The 14607-nt window shown below is 50.3% G+C and overlaps 1 protein-coding gene across 1 annotated transcript; it reads left to right on the top strand.

Moving 5' to 3' along the window:
• The first annotated feature begins 1065 nt into the window (after positions 1 to 1065).
• On the top strand, positions 1066 to 13005 carry LOC100671799 (E3 ubiquitin-protein ligase TRIM17). Its single transcript, XM_003421193.3, has 6 exons — positions 1066 to 1494; positions 4871 to 4972; positions 6601 to 6828; positions 11285 to 11307; positions 11403 to 11503; positions 12195 to 13005. Exons 1-6 carry the CDS (start codon positions 1066 to 1068, stop codon positions 12740 to 12742), a joined length of 1431 nt encoding a protein of 476 aa, XP_003421241.1. The 3' UTR covers positions 12743 to 13005.
• Positions 13006 to 14607: the final 1602 nt, after the last annotated feature.

The following is a 14607-nucleotide window of genomic DNA, read 5'->3' as shown; positions in this document are numbered from 1 at the left end:
GGCCCTGTAGGACAGAGTAAAACTACCCCCACAGTTTCCAAGGAGCGCCTGGTGGATTCGAACTGCTGACCTTTTGGTTAGCAGCCTCAGCACTAAATCACTAGCCACCAGGGTTTCCTCCCTGCCTACAAAAAATTAAAAAAAATTTTTTTTTTTTTTTTTTTTGCCTACAGTTACTGAGAATTTAGTGAGAGAGCTTATATTAAATGCTCCGCACGCAAAGCTCTTGATAAAATTAACGGATGGAAGAGACTTTAAAATGTCTGAAAAACCATCTTTATAAACCAAAAAAAACCAAACCCATTGCCATGTAGTCGATTCGGACTCATAGTGACCTTATAAGGCTGAGTAGAACTGCCCTATAGAGTTTCCAAGAAGGGCCTGGTGGATTTGAACTGCTGACCTTTCGGCTAACAGCCATACCACTTAACCACTACACCACCAGGGTTTCCATAGCTATACCCAAAACCCAAACCAGTTGCCGTCCAGTTGATTCTGACTCGTAGCAACCCTATAGGACAGAGTAGAACTGCTCCATAGGGTTTCCCAGGAGCACCTGGTGGATTCAAACCACCAACCTTTTGGTTAGCAGGGGTAGCTCTTAACTACTATGCCACCATCGGCTATAAGTAATTGTAAAAAAGGAAAGAATGTGTACAGTGCTTGTGGTTTAGAAATTACTTTCCAAATTTTTTATCCGATCTGGTCTTAACAACAGCCCTTTGAAGTAGGGAGGGATAATATCTGGTGTGTGTATACGTTTGAGTGTGTGTCTGTGTGTGTCTTTTACCCCACTCACGCCTCACTTCCCAATGGAAGAGTTTCTGTTTTCCTTTGTTCTGTGGGGGTTTCTTGGAAGGTATTTGTGCCTCTGGTTGAAGAGGCTAAAATGGCAAATATGAACCCCTATTTTTCACCCTCATAACATGCCCAGCACCTGGGATAAAGCCAAGGAGCTCTGTGGGCAGGGTCGGCTTGGATGCCTGAGGGGAAACTGCTCACCTCAGACTTCCTCTGGGAGGTACTTAAAGCCAAACAGCTCTCTTGGTTTCTTGCCCAGGAGCCATGGATGCTGTGGAACTTGCCAGAAAGCTTCAGGAGGAGGCCACTTGCTCCATCTGCCTGGACTACTTCACAGACCCGGTGATGACGGCCTGTGGCCACAACTTCTGCCGGGAATGCATCCAGATGAGCTGGGAGAAAGGGAGAGGGAAGAAAGGGAGACGGAAGAGAAGGGGTTCCTTCCCCTGTCCTGAGTGCAGGGAGATGTCCCCACAGAGGAACCTCCGGCCCAATCGCCTGTTGACCAAAGTGGCCGAGATGGCGCGCCAGCACCCCAGCCTCCAGAAGAGGGACCTGTGTAAGACACACCAGGAACTGCTGAAGCTGTTCTGCCAGGAGGACCAGAGCCCTATCTGCGTGATCTGCAGGGAGTCCCGAGAACACCGGCTCCACACCGTCTTCCCTATCGATGAGGCCATCCAGGATTACAAGGTGGGCTCCACCCCAGAGGGCCAAGGTATGTTGGGAGGAGAGGGCATGTGTGAGGGAGGGCAGGCTACCGAATGCTGCAATAGACCCCAACATGGAGAACAGCACTGTGAAAGCTTTCTCTTGGTTACAGGACAAAACTAGATGGGTGGTGTCTTAGTCATCTAGTACTGCTATAACTGAAATACCACAGGTGGATGGTTTAAGAAAGAGAAATTTATTCTCTTAGAGTCCAGTAGGCTAGAAGTCTGAATTCAGGGTGTCAGCTCCAGGGGAAGGCTTTCTCTCTCTGACAGCTCTGGAGGAAAGTCCTTGTCATCAGTCTTCCCCTGGTCAAGGAGCTTCTCAGGCGCAGGGACTCCAGGTCCAAAGGACATGATCTGCTTCTGGTGCTGCTTTCTTGGTGGTATGAGGTCCCCAACTCTCCACTTGCTTCTCTTTCCTTTTATCTCTTCAGACACCACAGGGAAAGTCCCTTTACCTTGGATCAGGGAGGTGAGGGCGGTGTTAAATCCCACCCTAATCCTCTCAACATAAAATTACAATCACAAAATGGAAGACAACCACACAATACTGTGAATCATGGCCTAACCAAGTTGATACACACATTTTGTGGGGGACATAATTCAATCCATGACAGGTGGCCGGGTTGGCAAGAGAGCCTGCCTCCAAGGTTATTCAGGAGTTGTCTTAACTAGCTAGTGAGCTATTACATGACTATCACAAGTGGATAGTGTCTCAGTCACCTAGTGCTGCTGTAACAGAAATACCACAAGTGGATGGCTTTAACAAAGAGAAATTTGTTTCTTCACAGTAAAATAGGTTAAAAGTCCAAATTCAGGGTGTCACCTCCAGGGGAAGCCTTTCTCTTTCTGTCGGCTCTGGAGAAAGGTCCTTGTCATCAATCTTCCCCTGGACTGGGAGCTCCTCCATGGAGGAACCTCGGGTCCAAAGGACGTGCTCTGCTCCCTGCACTGCTTTCTTGGTGGTATGAGGTCCCCAACTCTCTGCTAGCTTCCCTTTCCTTTTATCTCTTAAGAGATAAAAGGCTATGCAGGCCACACCCCAGGGAAAACTCCCTTTACACTGGATCAGGGATGTGACCTTAGTAAGGGTGTTACAATCCCACCATAATCCTCTTTAACATAAAATTTCAATCACAAAATTGAGGACAACTACAGAATAATGGGAATCATGGCCTAACCAAGTTGATACACCCATTTTGGGGGAGACATAATTCAATCCATGTCAGATGGCTTTAAAGAAAAAATTATTTTCTCACAGTTCTGGAGGCTAAAAGTCTAAAACAGGTGTTGGCCTTGTTGATTCCTTGCTTGTCAGTAGCCCTGGGCATTCTTTGATTCCATCAAGTTCCTTGGCTTGTAGGTGGTCCTCACAAGGCATCTGTCTTCCTGTGTGCATGCATGCATGTACGTTCTCACACGTGTGTCTGTTCTGGTCTGTCCATAACTCAGAAGCGATTGAGCTTAGGATACATCTACACTGGCATGGCCTCGTTGGCCATAACAAAAGAAAACCCCTATTTCCAAACAGGATCACGTGCACAGGTATAGCGGTTAAGATTCCAGCACCTATTTTGGAGGGACACAGTTCAATCCATAACACACAGAGAGGTCATAAACATATGCAGTGGCCCACAGAGACCATGCCAACATAAATCCCAGGGACATGAACGGTGACAGCGCAGTGTGGGGAGCAGACTAGGCTGCACTTCAGCACAGGGACGCACGAAATGGCCTGGAAGCACTGCGCTCCGTAGGAACGTGCCTCCCGAGCACAGCACCCTCTGGCTGATCCCGGTCTCCCGCTCAGGGTGTTGGCAGTCCCTTTCCACCCGTGTTCTACCCGCTTCTGGAACCAGGGGCATCTTAAACTGGCAGCCTCCCGGGGGAAGGTAGTTTCTTCTCGTTCACTTAACACACAACCGGCGTGTCGCTCCTATGAGAAGATCACACACCCTCGCGAGGATTCCGACCGTGGCAACCCCGTGTGCCCCACAGGGTTCTCAGTGGCTGGTTTTTTTAGAAGTAGACCACTAGGCCTTCCTTCTGAGGCACCTCTGGGTGGACCTAAACTTCCAACCTTCAGCAGCCAAGCACAGAAATACTCGCACCACCAGGGACTCCATGAGACTGTATGGGTGCCAGGAAAATGATGGGAAGGATACCACTCACCTGAGAAAGCCAACTACAGCACATTAACATCACCGAGGTTTGGGGACAGCAGGATTGCTGGCACCGCCTCCAGAGTTTCTGATTCAGCAGGGCCGGATGGGGTCCAAGAGTTTGTGTTTCTGAGAAGTTCGTGGAGCCCTGGCGGTACAGTGGTTAAGAGCTACAGCTGCTAACCAAAAGGTCGGTAGTTCGAATCCACCAGCTGCTCCTTGGAAACCCTATGGGGCAGCTCTACTCTGTACTATAGGGTTGCTGTGAGTCAGAATCGATGCCTTGCTGCTGGTCTGGTGACCACACCTGAAAAAAAGTTTTTTTTTTTTTTTTTTTTTGCTTTTTCTCACAGCCCTGGAGGCCAGAAGTTCAAATTCGGGGTGGCTGCAGAGCCATGCTCCCTCTAGGGAAAGATCTTTCCTTGTCTCCTTCCATTTCTGGTAGCTGTGGGTGTTTCTTGGTGTTCCTAGTTTGTAGGTAGATCTTCACCTGGTGTCTTCCCCCTGTGTGTGACCCTCTCTCCATGTCTATTCCTTCCTTTTATAAGACACCACTCAGAAGGGATTAGGATTGGTACCCACCCTACTTCTGTATGATTTAACTGATATCTTCAAAGGAAAAAAAAAAAAAACCCAAACCTGTTGCCGTAGAGTCAATTCCAACGCATAGCGACCCTATAGGACAGAGTAGATTTTGAGGTTGTCATGGGCTCCTGTGATCTGGGTGAGAGTCAGGACTGCTTTGGGAGGTCTATCTGCCTGAGGGGGTCAAGTAAAAGGAAGAGGAAAGAGAGGAAGCAGAGCCCTGGAAGTCCAGACTGTTCTCACACTTAAAGCTCGTGAATTAACCACAGTTTAAAAAGATTCTGTTTGTCTTACCCTTGACGTGGAGAGCTGTTTCACATCAGTTCCTTTGTGTAACGTGTCCATGGCCAGTGGTGCCTGGGAGACTCCTGAATGTGGCGGAGCTACTGTCTCGCATCTGCTGGTCTGTCTCACCAGAGAACTCACCTGTTCACACAGAGCCCACCAGCTGTTGGCCCCAGGCTCCTGGCCACCACGTGCTCACCTTCTAGGGGACCCCCCTTAGGATGGTCTTCAGGGGGGAGAGGCTGCAGGAGAGTACAATCCAGATGGGCGGTGGGGGGGCACAGATCCACTGTCCTCATATACTACGGTTTGTGTGTCCTGTAGGCGAAGTTGGAGGAAAACATGGAGTACCTGAGAGAGGAAATGATGAAGACTGAGGAGGCTCTGGCCAGAGAAGACCAGACTATGAAAGAATGGCAGGCAGGTGTCTGCTCCACAGGGCACACAGCAGCTGAGAGGGCAGGAAGACTCGGGGCTTGAAATAAGTTCTGACCAGGTCAAAGTGGGGAACGGTCTCCTCTACCGCCCTGTGGGTTAGGGTCAGCGAGACACCAGAGCACCCACCAGGCCTGGTGTCCACGTGGCCTTAGAGCTTGCACAAGTTCACACCATCTCAGTTTTCACAAAGATCCCTACCTTGAGGTGGGAATTACTATTTATGGATGAAAAAATGGAACCTCAGAAAGTAGATCCAAACCGGGTGCTGAGCCCAGCCAGGCTGTCTGAAACATAGTTAACAGGCTCTGGCATTTTCAGGATTTTGTTACTGTGTAAGTTTCCTAGCGCTGCCATCACAACATACCATAATGTGGGCAGCTTTAAAGAACAGGAATTTATTTTCTCACAGCCCTGAAGGCCAGAAGTTCAAATTCGGGGTGGCTGCAGAGCCATGCTCCCTCTAGGGAAAGATCTTTCCTTGTCTCCTTCCGTTTCTGGTAGCTGTGGGCATTTCTTGGTGTTCCTAGCTTGGTAGGTGGATCTTCACCTGGTGTCTTCCCCCTGTGTGTGACCCTCTCTCCATGTCTATTCCTTCCTTTTATAAGACACCACTCAGAAGGGATTAGGATTGGCACCCACCCTACTTCCGTATGATTTAACTGATATCTTCAAAGGAAAAAAAAAAAAACCCAAACCTGTTGCCGTCGAGTCAATTCCAACTCATAGTGACCCTATAGGACAGCGTAGAACTGCCCCACAGGGTTTTCAAGGAACAGCTGGTGGATTCAAACTGCCAACCTTTCGGTTAGCAGCCAGAGCCCTTAACCACTGCACCACCAGGGCTGACTCTGTTTCCCCTAACAGGGTCATGTTCATAGGGACAGGGGTTAGGACTTCAGCATATCTCTTTGGGGTACATGATTCAATCCATAACAGCCAAGTGGCCTTTGCTACTGCCCACTCCCCACCTTCTCTCCTCCTCTGGCCCCTTTTCCTCCTCATTCTTCTGGGGACCTTTTGGAAAGCAGGGCTCACGACAGCTGAATGTAGAAGGACCCAGGGCAGCAACTTCTCCTGGCTGCTCTTCAGTAAGACCCAAAGAAGAGACGAGGTGACACCCCAGAAAGAAGAGGGAATAGGCCCTGGAACTCCAGGGATTGCTTCTCTACATGGAACTTTCTGGGCCTCTGTTTTTTGCCTCTAGCCCCATCTGTGTCTTTGCTACATCGACCCATGTTTGGATTTCTAGTTTCCACTTTATGTTTCCTACTTGTGGTGGGGGATGCCTCCACAGGCTTCCTCCTTTCTCCAACACAAGAAATGCTTGCTCCAGGGGACAAAAACTCTGGACATTTGCCGTTTGGGGGTTACCCAGTGGGTTACATCACAGTGACAGTGTTGGGGGACCCTTGGGAGACCTGTCTTATCCCCTGGTTCCACATATAAATCCAGTTTCGCACAAGGGGGGCTCAGGTGATCCTGTGGTGGCAGCTCCTGGGCTGGCCCCTCCAAGAACAGGCCCTGCCCAGCTGCAGTCTGTTAGGAAAAGACCGGAAGGCAGCCTGCCTAGGTGCGCATGTGGAGGTGGGGTGACACCGCCCCTGTCTCCCCAGGAGAAGGTGAGGAACCTAAGAGACCGCATAGCGATGGAGTTTGAGAAGATGTGCATCTTCCTGGCTGAGGAGGAGCAGCGCCTTCTCCAGGCCCTGAAGAAGGAGGAGGATCAGACGGCAGAGAAGCTGCGTGAGAACAAGGCCGTCCTGGCCCAGCAGAACTGCTCCCTGGAGATGCTGCTCCTGGAGCTGGAGGACAAAAGGGAGCACTCGGCACTGCAGATGCTGCAGGTGAGGGGCGGTGCCCCGGAGGTGAGGGGGCTGTGCCCGCGGGAGCGGAAACAGGCGGAGAATCATGGATCCTTTTAGAATCAGTTCCCTTGTGACTGCAGCACACTCGTGGGATCAGGGCATAGTAATAAGACAGGGTCCCCATGGCTGAGATCTGACTTGTAGGGGACACTGAACTGCTGGGGCAAGAAAGCCCCACACAGAATGGCTGAAACCCAACTGAAACATGTTCTTTAGTCTGAGTGGTGATTTCTACCTGGGGCCCCTCCAACCCCTAGGGACTGGTGGCCACAGTGTGAAGGGCTCCATGGCCAGGCAGGCACACACGACTTCACTGGCAGGAACTAGTCACGTGGCCAAAGCTGGGCAAGGCCGCTGGGGATGGTTAGACAGCTGGCCAGCAATGGGTCTGCTCCTGTGTCCCCTAGAAGATGCTGGGGCGATTTGGTCTGACAAGTAGATGACTCTGGTACATCTAAGTACAGGCACAGCCTGTATAACGTCCGTTTGAGCAATGTCCAACCACATATACGTCTGTGCTCCCATTTTTTCTTTTTAAGCAGCTCTCTTTTTATTATTGCCCCTGATAGTTTTAAAGACCCCAAATCCCCAGAGCGAAGAGCAACAACAGGGCTCCAGGGCACATCCCACCCAATGTTGGAAGCGCTCCTCTGCCTCCTCCTAGCTTCATGCACCCGCCCAGCAGCCCCGCAGTCTGTTCACCCCTGGCGCAGGGCAGAGCTCACCACAATTCCTCCGCTCCAGCTGCATTCGCGGGCAGGGGCGCTCGCCCAGCTTGGGGTGCTGGCAGGCTCCCAGCTCCTGGCAGCAGCAGCAGCGTCTGCACCAATAGGGCGGCTGGCAGCCAGGGCTGCCACAGCCAGCTGCCAACTGCGCTGCCAGCACCTGTTCACCCGCTCATGGCCTAGTCCCCAAGGCCACCTCTTCTCCACCCTGTATGCCCCCGGCCCCGTACCTGGACGTGTGCAAAGTCCCAATCCGGCTGCTGGCATAGCCCCTGCCTGGGCTGCTGCTGCACACCTGGCAAAGCTGGCCTCCTGCAGTGGATACAGCTCTGGGGTTTGTCCAGCCGGCTTCCATAAGGTTTTAATGTAATAGGTTTTACAGGGGTTGGCTCATAACTACCCCTTGTAAGGGGACTGCTTGTATATAATATCTTCACACAATGTCTAAATCGCATAACTTCCTATTTCACAGAACATATGGTGGACGTTAAGCGACGCATGACTGTATATGTTTTGACAAGAGTCGACAGTAAATATATATCTCACTGTGACTCAGACACACACACTTCTAGAAACAGTCTCATGAGACAGACTCTATGTGTAGGGTAACTATATGCCTCGGTTTGCCTGGGACAGTCCCAGTTTTATCCCCATTGTCTTGACATCCTGTGGGGTTTGTTCTCAAGTAAGATGTCCTGGTTTAGATGATAAATTATATAATCACCCTAACTTTGGGTAATATTTTGTCTACTATACTACTTCATTAAAAACCAATTTATCCACAACCCAATAAATGGATTTCATGACCACTGCAGGGCTGGGGCTTGCAGTTTGAAAAACCCCGTTTAACCCCCTCCACCTCCACTGGCCTGTCAACATGTTTTCCCGGGTGTCCAGATATGCCTCTGCCCTCCAACCTTTTGACCAACTCTGACACCAACTGTCCCTCCCACAGCACCCTCTACTTTTCTGCTGAGTTCGATAATTCATTGCAATGGCCACACAGAACTCACGGAGAATACTCACGATTATGGGGTTTATTAGGGAAGTAACAGGTTACAATTCAGGTTCAGGAACGCCCAGGATACAGCTCTTCCCCTGGGACAGCCTCTTCTCAGCGATGCCTGGAGGCACGCCTCTCTTGGCCCTTGGCCTCTGCTCTGCAAGTGTTAAAAAGCTCTGCCGATAAGTGCCCTGAGGTACCCCACTCCACCAGTAAGCCTCTGCCAGAAGGGGCTCAGCTCTGGCTCCATGGGTCAGCAAACTTAACTCTACCAAGTGCCTGGGGGCCCCCTACTCAGCCAGCAGGCCTCTTGCTGAAGGCGCTCAGCCTTCTTGATCCGAGGGCTCATGGCCCACAGTGCAGTCTCCTGCCTCTCCTGCTACGGTTTCTCTGCCTCTGCTTCTTCCTGTCTCCAGCGTTATGGCTCTCTCTCAGTCTCCTGGTTCCCGCAGCTTCTCAGTGCAGGGATTCTGCATCCAAAGGATGCATTCTATTCCTGGCTCCTCTTCCTTGGTGGTAGTGAGATCCTCTCCTTCCTCTTCTGGGGTGGCTCATTTGAAGCCCAGCGGGATGACAAAATTGACCAATCCCCTCATTAGGGCTCCATACGTCTTATTTGCATAGTCCCACTCACCCGTCTGTGTGAATCACAAAGACAATGGCGAGTAGGGTCATCTTGAGCAGTTCATCGCTCTGCAGGAGGTACACTGCCTTCCTAAAAAAGCAGGGCTGAAAGGCCAGAAATGTAAAACCATCATCTTGGGACCTCCCTCCTGATTCTAAAGAAGGCTCTAGAGCCATTCATCACTGTTACCTGGCTTCCCTCTCCCCTCCCAAGTTGTCTTCTTGGTGGGTGAGAGAGCCAAACCTATTCTCATTCCATCCCCGCTCCACCCCCAGTTTCTTCACATCATGGCTGTATTTATCTGGGTGGGTGTATTGGTTTCACTAGGGCTGCCATAACAAAATACCACAAAGTGGGTGGCGTTTAAAAACCAGAAATTTATGGTCTCACAGCTCTGGAGGCTAGGAGTCTGAGATCGGGGTGCCGGCTGTGTTGATTCCTCCTGAAGCTCTGAGGCAGAATCTGTTCTGTGCTTCTCTCCCAGCTTCTGGTGACAGCTGGTGATTCCTGGCTCACAGAGAGATCCTCACAGGGCTGTCCTTCCTCCATGTCTCTGGTGATTCCTGGCTCACAGAGAGATCCTCACAGGGCTGTCCTTCCTCCATGTCTCTGGTGATTCCTGGCTCACAGAGAGATCCTCACAGGGCTGTCCTTCCTCCATGTCTCTGGTGATTCCTGGCTCACAGAGAGATCCTCACAGGTCTGTCCTTCCTCCATGTCTCTCGTGATTCCTGGCTCACGGAGAGATCCTCACAGGGCTGTCCTTCCTCTATGTCTCTCGTGATTCCTGGCTCACAGAGAGATCCTCACAGGGCTGTCCTTCCTCTATGTCTCTCGTGATTCCTGGCTCACAGAGAGGTCGTCACAGGGCTGTCCTTCCTCTATGTCTCTCTTTTCTAAGGACACCACTCAGATTAGATTAGGACCTGACCCTACTCCCTTATGACCTCAAGTGAAATGATGTCATCAAAGACCCTATTTCTAAGCAAGGTAACTCTCAGTTATCTAGTGCTGCTGTAAGAAACGCCACAAGTGGGCGGCTTTATTGAACAGAAGTTTATTTTCTCACAGTTGAGGAGGCTAAAAGTCTGGATTTAGGGTAGTGGCTCTGGGGAAGCCTTTCTCCCTCTGTTGGCTCTGAGGGAGGGTCCTTGTCTCTTCAGTTTCTGTTCCTTGGTTCCGTGGTGATCTTCATGTGGCCTGGCATCTACCTTCCCTCATCTGGGCTTCCTTGGTTCTGTACCTAATCTGCTCTTTTTTAGATCTCAAAAGTGAGCGATTTAAGACATATCCAACAATGATATGGCCTCATTAACATAATAAAGGAAACCCCACTCCCAAATAGGATTATATCCATCCATTGCTGTCAATTTCAACTTACAGTGACCCTATAGGACAGAGTAGAACTGCCCCCATAGGGTTTCCAAGGAGTGGAGAGTGGATTTGAACTGCTGACCTTTTTGGTTGGCAGCCAAGCTCTTCACCACTATGTTACCAGGGCTTCTTCATAAGTACAGGAGTTTATGATTTACAACACATATTTTTGGGGACAGAGTTCAATCCATAACAGTCAAATTCAGAAGTACAGGAGTTAAAAAAAAAAAAACCAAACCAAACCCAGTGCCGTCCAGTCGATTCCGACTCGTAGCAGCCCTATAGGACTTCAGCATATCTTTTGGGGGACACAATTCAATGAGTAACAGTGGGTCAGTACCCACCCCACCTGAAATGGATAAGAAAGTACAGGAATTGCTCCAGGTCACAGGACTGTCTGGTTTCAAAGCACCAAGGGCTCCTTTCCAAACATGGCGTGGTCTCCTGAGCCCTTCCTCTTTCCTGCTCACCAGCTGGATCTCACATGCCTGACTGGGGCTGAGAGGCTGTGACGTGTGTACTGCAGAAGGCAGACCTTGGTGGTAGGACAGTGCAGAGGGCCAGGGTGGGGGTGCAACGGTTCTGGGAAAGAAACGCCTGACAGAGATGACCGAGCTGCTCTGCAAACTGATGAGGGGGGACTTTCAGAGGTTTTAAGGATGGTGGTGAGGGGAGCTCCCATGATTCCTGTCTCCATTTCTCTCACAGGATATGAATCACCCACTTGACAGGTATGTGGTCACTTGTGCTTCCCTGGAGGCAGCGGTGGGATGGGGGGGGGGGCTTGTCGAGCCAGAGGGGGCAATGAGAACTGTGTTCACTGGAGGATAAAGAACCTGAAGATAGAGTACCCAGCAGCCATCCCCACTGGGCTGAAGACCGTGTGCAGGGTTCCTGGGCAGATAGAGGTGCTCAAGTGTTTCCAAGGTAAGTGGGGACCTAGGGCCAGGACTGGACAACACCCTGCCCCGCCCCCCAGCCTCAGGAGCTAACCACCACACAGGGCCATAGCTCCCGATGAGTGGAACTCGTCCCGGGTCTCAGACTTCAGTGTCGGAAGTATTTGTGTTCTGTTTTAATTTTATTATCGTATTTGTATTCTGTTCTCATTGCTGCCTTTGTATACAGGTGGCTTTATTCAGGGTCCACCTCATGGGGGATGCTTTTTCCCATTAGTAAGGATGAAGCTGGTCGAGCTGCCCAAATGATGCCTCCCCTCCCCCCCATTTCCTTACCAACACCAATGTCCACAGTTGGGGTAGGGGATTAAGAATTCATAGGCTCAGTTATATGGGGGCAGAGGAATATAGTCGATGGAGCAGCCAGGCCTCTGACCTTGGCTTTGTCATCAAGCTCCAACCCAAGAGGTTGAGATAGCCCAGATGACATGCTCCCAGAGATAAGGACTCTACTTCCAAGGAAGAGACTATGAATTCTCAGGCCTGACTGCTGGTGTCAGTGGAGGGGAGAATTCTGGGAGTTAAGGGGGCTAGGAGGACCATAGGATAGAGCCCTATCCCACGTTTTCCTGCCATGTGAAGATCTGGCCACTTGCTAGGGCTCTCCCCATTTTAACCCATGGTGGCTCTGCCTTCCCTTGGTCCTGTGCTGCCTATAGTGGACGTGGTACCTGATGCTGCCACAGCGTACCCCTACCTTCTCCTGTACGAGAGCCGACAGAGGTGCTACCTCAACTGCCCACTGGACAGCACTCTCCGCAGCAAGGACAGGTTCCTTGCCTACCCCTGCGTGGTGGGCCAGACGGCCTTCTCCACGGGGAGGCATTACTGGGAGGTGGGCATGAACCTCACCGGGGATGCGCTGTGGGCTCTGGGTGTGTGCAGAGACAACATTAGCCGGAAGGACCGGGTCCCCAAGTCCCCTGCAAATGGATTCTGGGTCGTGCAGCTGTCCAAGGGGAAGAAATACTTACCCATGTTCTCGGATGCCACCCCCTTCACATTGATGGAGCCCCCCAGCCATGTGGGGATCTTCCTGGACTATGAGGCCGGGGATGTTTCCTTCTACAACGTGAATGACGGCTCACACCTCCACACTTACTCTCAGGCTGCCTTCTCGGGGCCCCTCCAGCCTTTCTTCTGCCTCGGGGCTCCTAAATCAGGCCAGATGGTAATCTCCACAGTGACCGCGTGGGTGAAGGGTTAGAGACCCAGGCAGGGAGGACAGCTGAGGATGTCCTCATATCTGTGTAAGGTGGGGTGCCTTCTGCTCGCCCATAGGGCCCATGGTCAAGGCTCATCAAGGATGAGTGCCATTAGCTGTTCAGGGTTGTTGTGTACAAAGTCCAAACATAATCATGATTAAAACAGTTAAACATTAAAAGACTGTATTTACAGATGCTTAATAGAACCTTTGAAAGTAACCTCCTAAACTTTATTACATATGTGTGTATGTTGTGGTTAGCTGCCGTCGAGTGGGCCTCCACTCCTGATAACCCCACATACAACAGAACAACATGCTGCCCAGTTCTGCATCATTCCCATGATCAGACCCTTGTGATCCACAGGGTTTTTGTTGGCTGATTTTTGGACGTAGATTGGCAGGCCTTTCTTCCTAGCCTGTTTTAGTAATGGAAGCTCGGCTGAAACCTGTTCAGCATCACAGCAACATGCAAGCCTACACTAACAGACAGGTGGTGGCTGGGCATGAGGAGCATCAGCCAGGACCAGAACCTGGGTCTCCGGCGCGGGAGTTGAGAATTCTACCACTGAACCCCCACTGCCTCAAATGTATATGGCGCAGTGGTTAAGCGCTATGGCTGCTAACCAAAAGGTCGGCAGTTTGAATCTACCAGGTGCTCCTTGGAAACCCTATGGGGCAGTTCTACTCTGTCCTATAGTGTCGCTGTGAATGAGAATCGACTCGATGGCAGCTGGTTTGGTTGTCATCTATGTATGTGTGTGTGTGTATATATATATATAACCAAAACCAAATCCACTGCCATTGAGTCGATTCCGACTCATAGTGACCCTATAGGACAGAGTAGAACTGCCCGATAGAATTTCCAAGGAGCGCCTGGCAGATTCGAACTGCAAACCTCTTGGTTAGCAGCCATAGCACTTAACCACTACGCCATCAGGGTTTCCATATAATACACATACACACACATACCAAAAACCAAACCAAACCAAACCCAGTGCTGTCGAGTCGATTCTGACTCATAGTGACCCTACAGGACAGATTACAACTGCTCCCACAGAGTTATATACACACATACACACACAGCTGTTGTTAGGTGCCTTGAGTCAGTTCTGACTTATAGTGACCCCATGTACAACAGAATGAAACACTGCCCGGTCCTGAGCTGTCCTCACAGTCCTTGTTATGCTTGAGCCCATTGTTGAAGCCACTGTGTCATTCCATCTCGTCGAGGGTCTTCCTCTTTCGCTGACTGTCCATTTTACTAAGCATGGTGTCCTTCTCCAGGGACTGATCTGTCCTGACAACATGTCCAAAGTATGCGAGATGAAGTCTTGCCATCCTTGCTTCTAAGGAGCATTCTGGGTGTACTTCTTCCAAGACAGATTTGCTCATTCTTCTGGCAGTCCACGGTATATTCAATATTCTTCACTATCACTACAATTCAAAGACATCAATTCTTCTTCAGCCTTCCTTATTTATTGTCCAGCTTTTGCACGTATATGAGGCAGTACAGCAAACTGACAAATGGTGGATATACATATATAGTTTTTAAACCTATGAGGCACAGTCTGATCAACTTTTTATTTAGTATGCCCCCACCTGAGAATTTCTAATTCATTTAACCTAGTTTTTGGCTCCTCACTTGATTTAAACTAAATTACACTTTAGAGAGATGGTTTGCCATGTCTACTCTGTTCTTTGTCATACAAATGCTGTGTCATTCCTTCTAAGGTCTGGGTCCTTCTCCGGGAGTAAAATGAAAAGTGGAGCCTCTTCAAGCTGAATCCCTAAAAGCCCCAGCGTCCCCCACCCCCATCACTTTCTACCTCTTGAAGTTGCACAGATTCAGGGAAAGAACCCAGGAGGGG

Source organism: Loxodonta africana, chromosome 2 (assembly GCF_030014295.1).
Source record: "Loxodonta africana isolate mLoxAfr1 chromosome 2, mLoxAfr1.hap2, whole genome shotgun sequence".
NCBI lineage: Eukaryota > Metazoa > Chordata > Mammalia > Proboscidea > Elephantidae > Loxodonta > Loxodonta africana.
Note: the sequence above shows the minus strand (reverse complement) of the source record. Positions and strands in the feature narration are given on the sequence as shown.

What these genes read in the sequence shown, in the direction of transcription:
- LOC100671799 (XM_003421193.3), top strand. Translation starts at nt 1,066, where the DNA reads ATGGATGCTGTGGAACTTGCCAGAAAGCTTCAGGAGGAGGCCACTTGC. An exon ending in CGGCACTGCAGATGCTGCAG is followed by an intron (nt 6,829 to 11,284) that starts GTGAGGGGCGGT and finishes TTTCTCTCACAG; the next exon opens with GATATGAATCACCCACTTGA. An exon ending in ATGAATCACCCACTTGACAG is followed by an intron (nt 11,308 to 11,402) that starts GTATGTGGTCAC and finishes TGTTCACTGGAG; the next exon opens with GATAAAGAACCTGAAGATAG.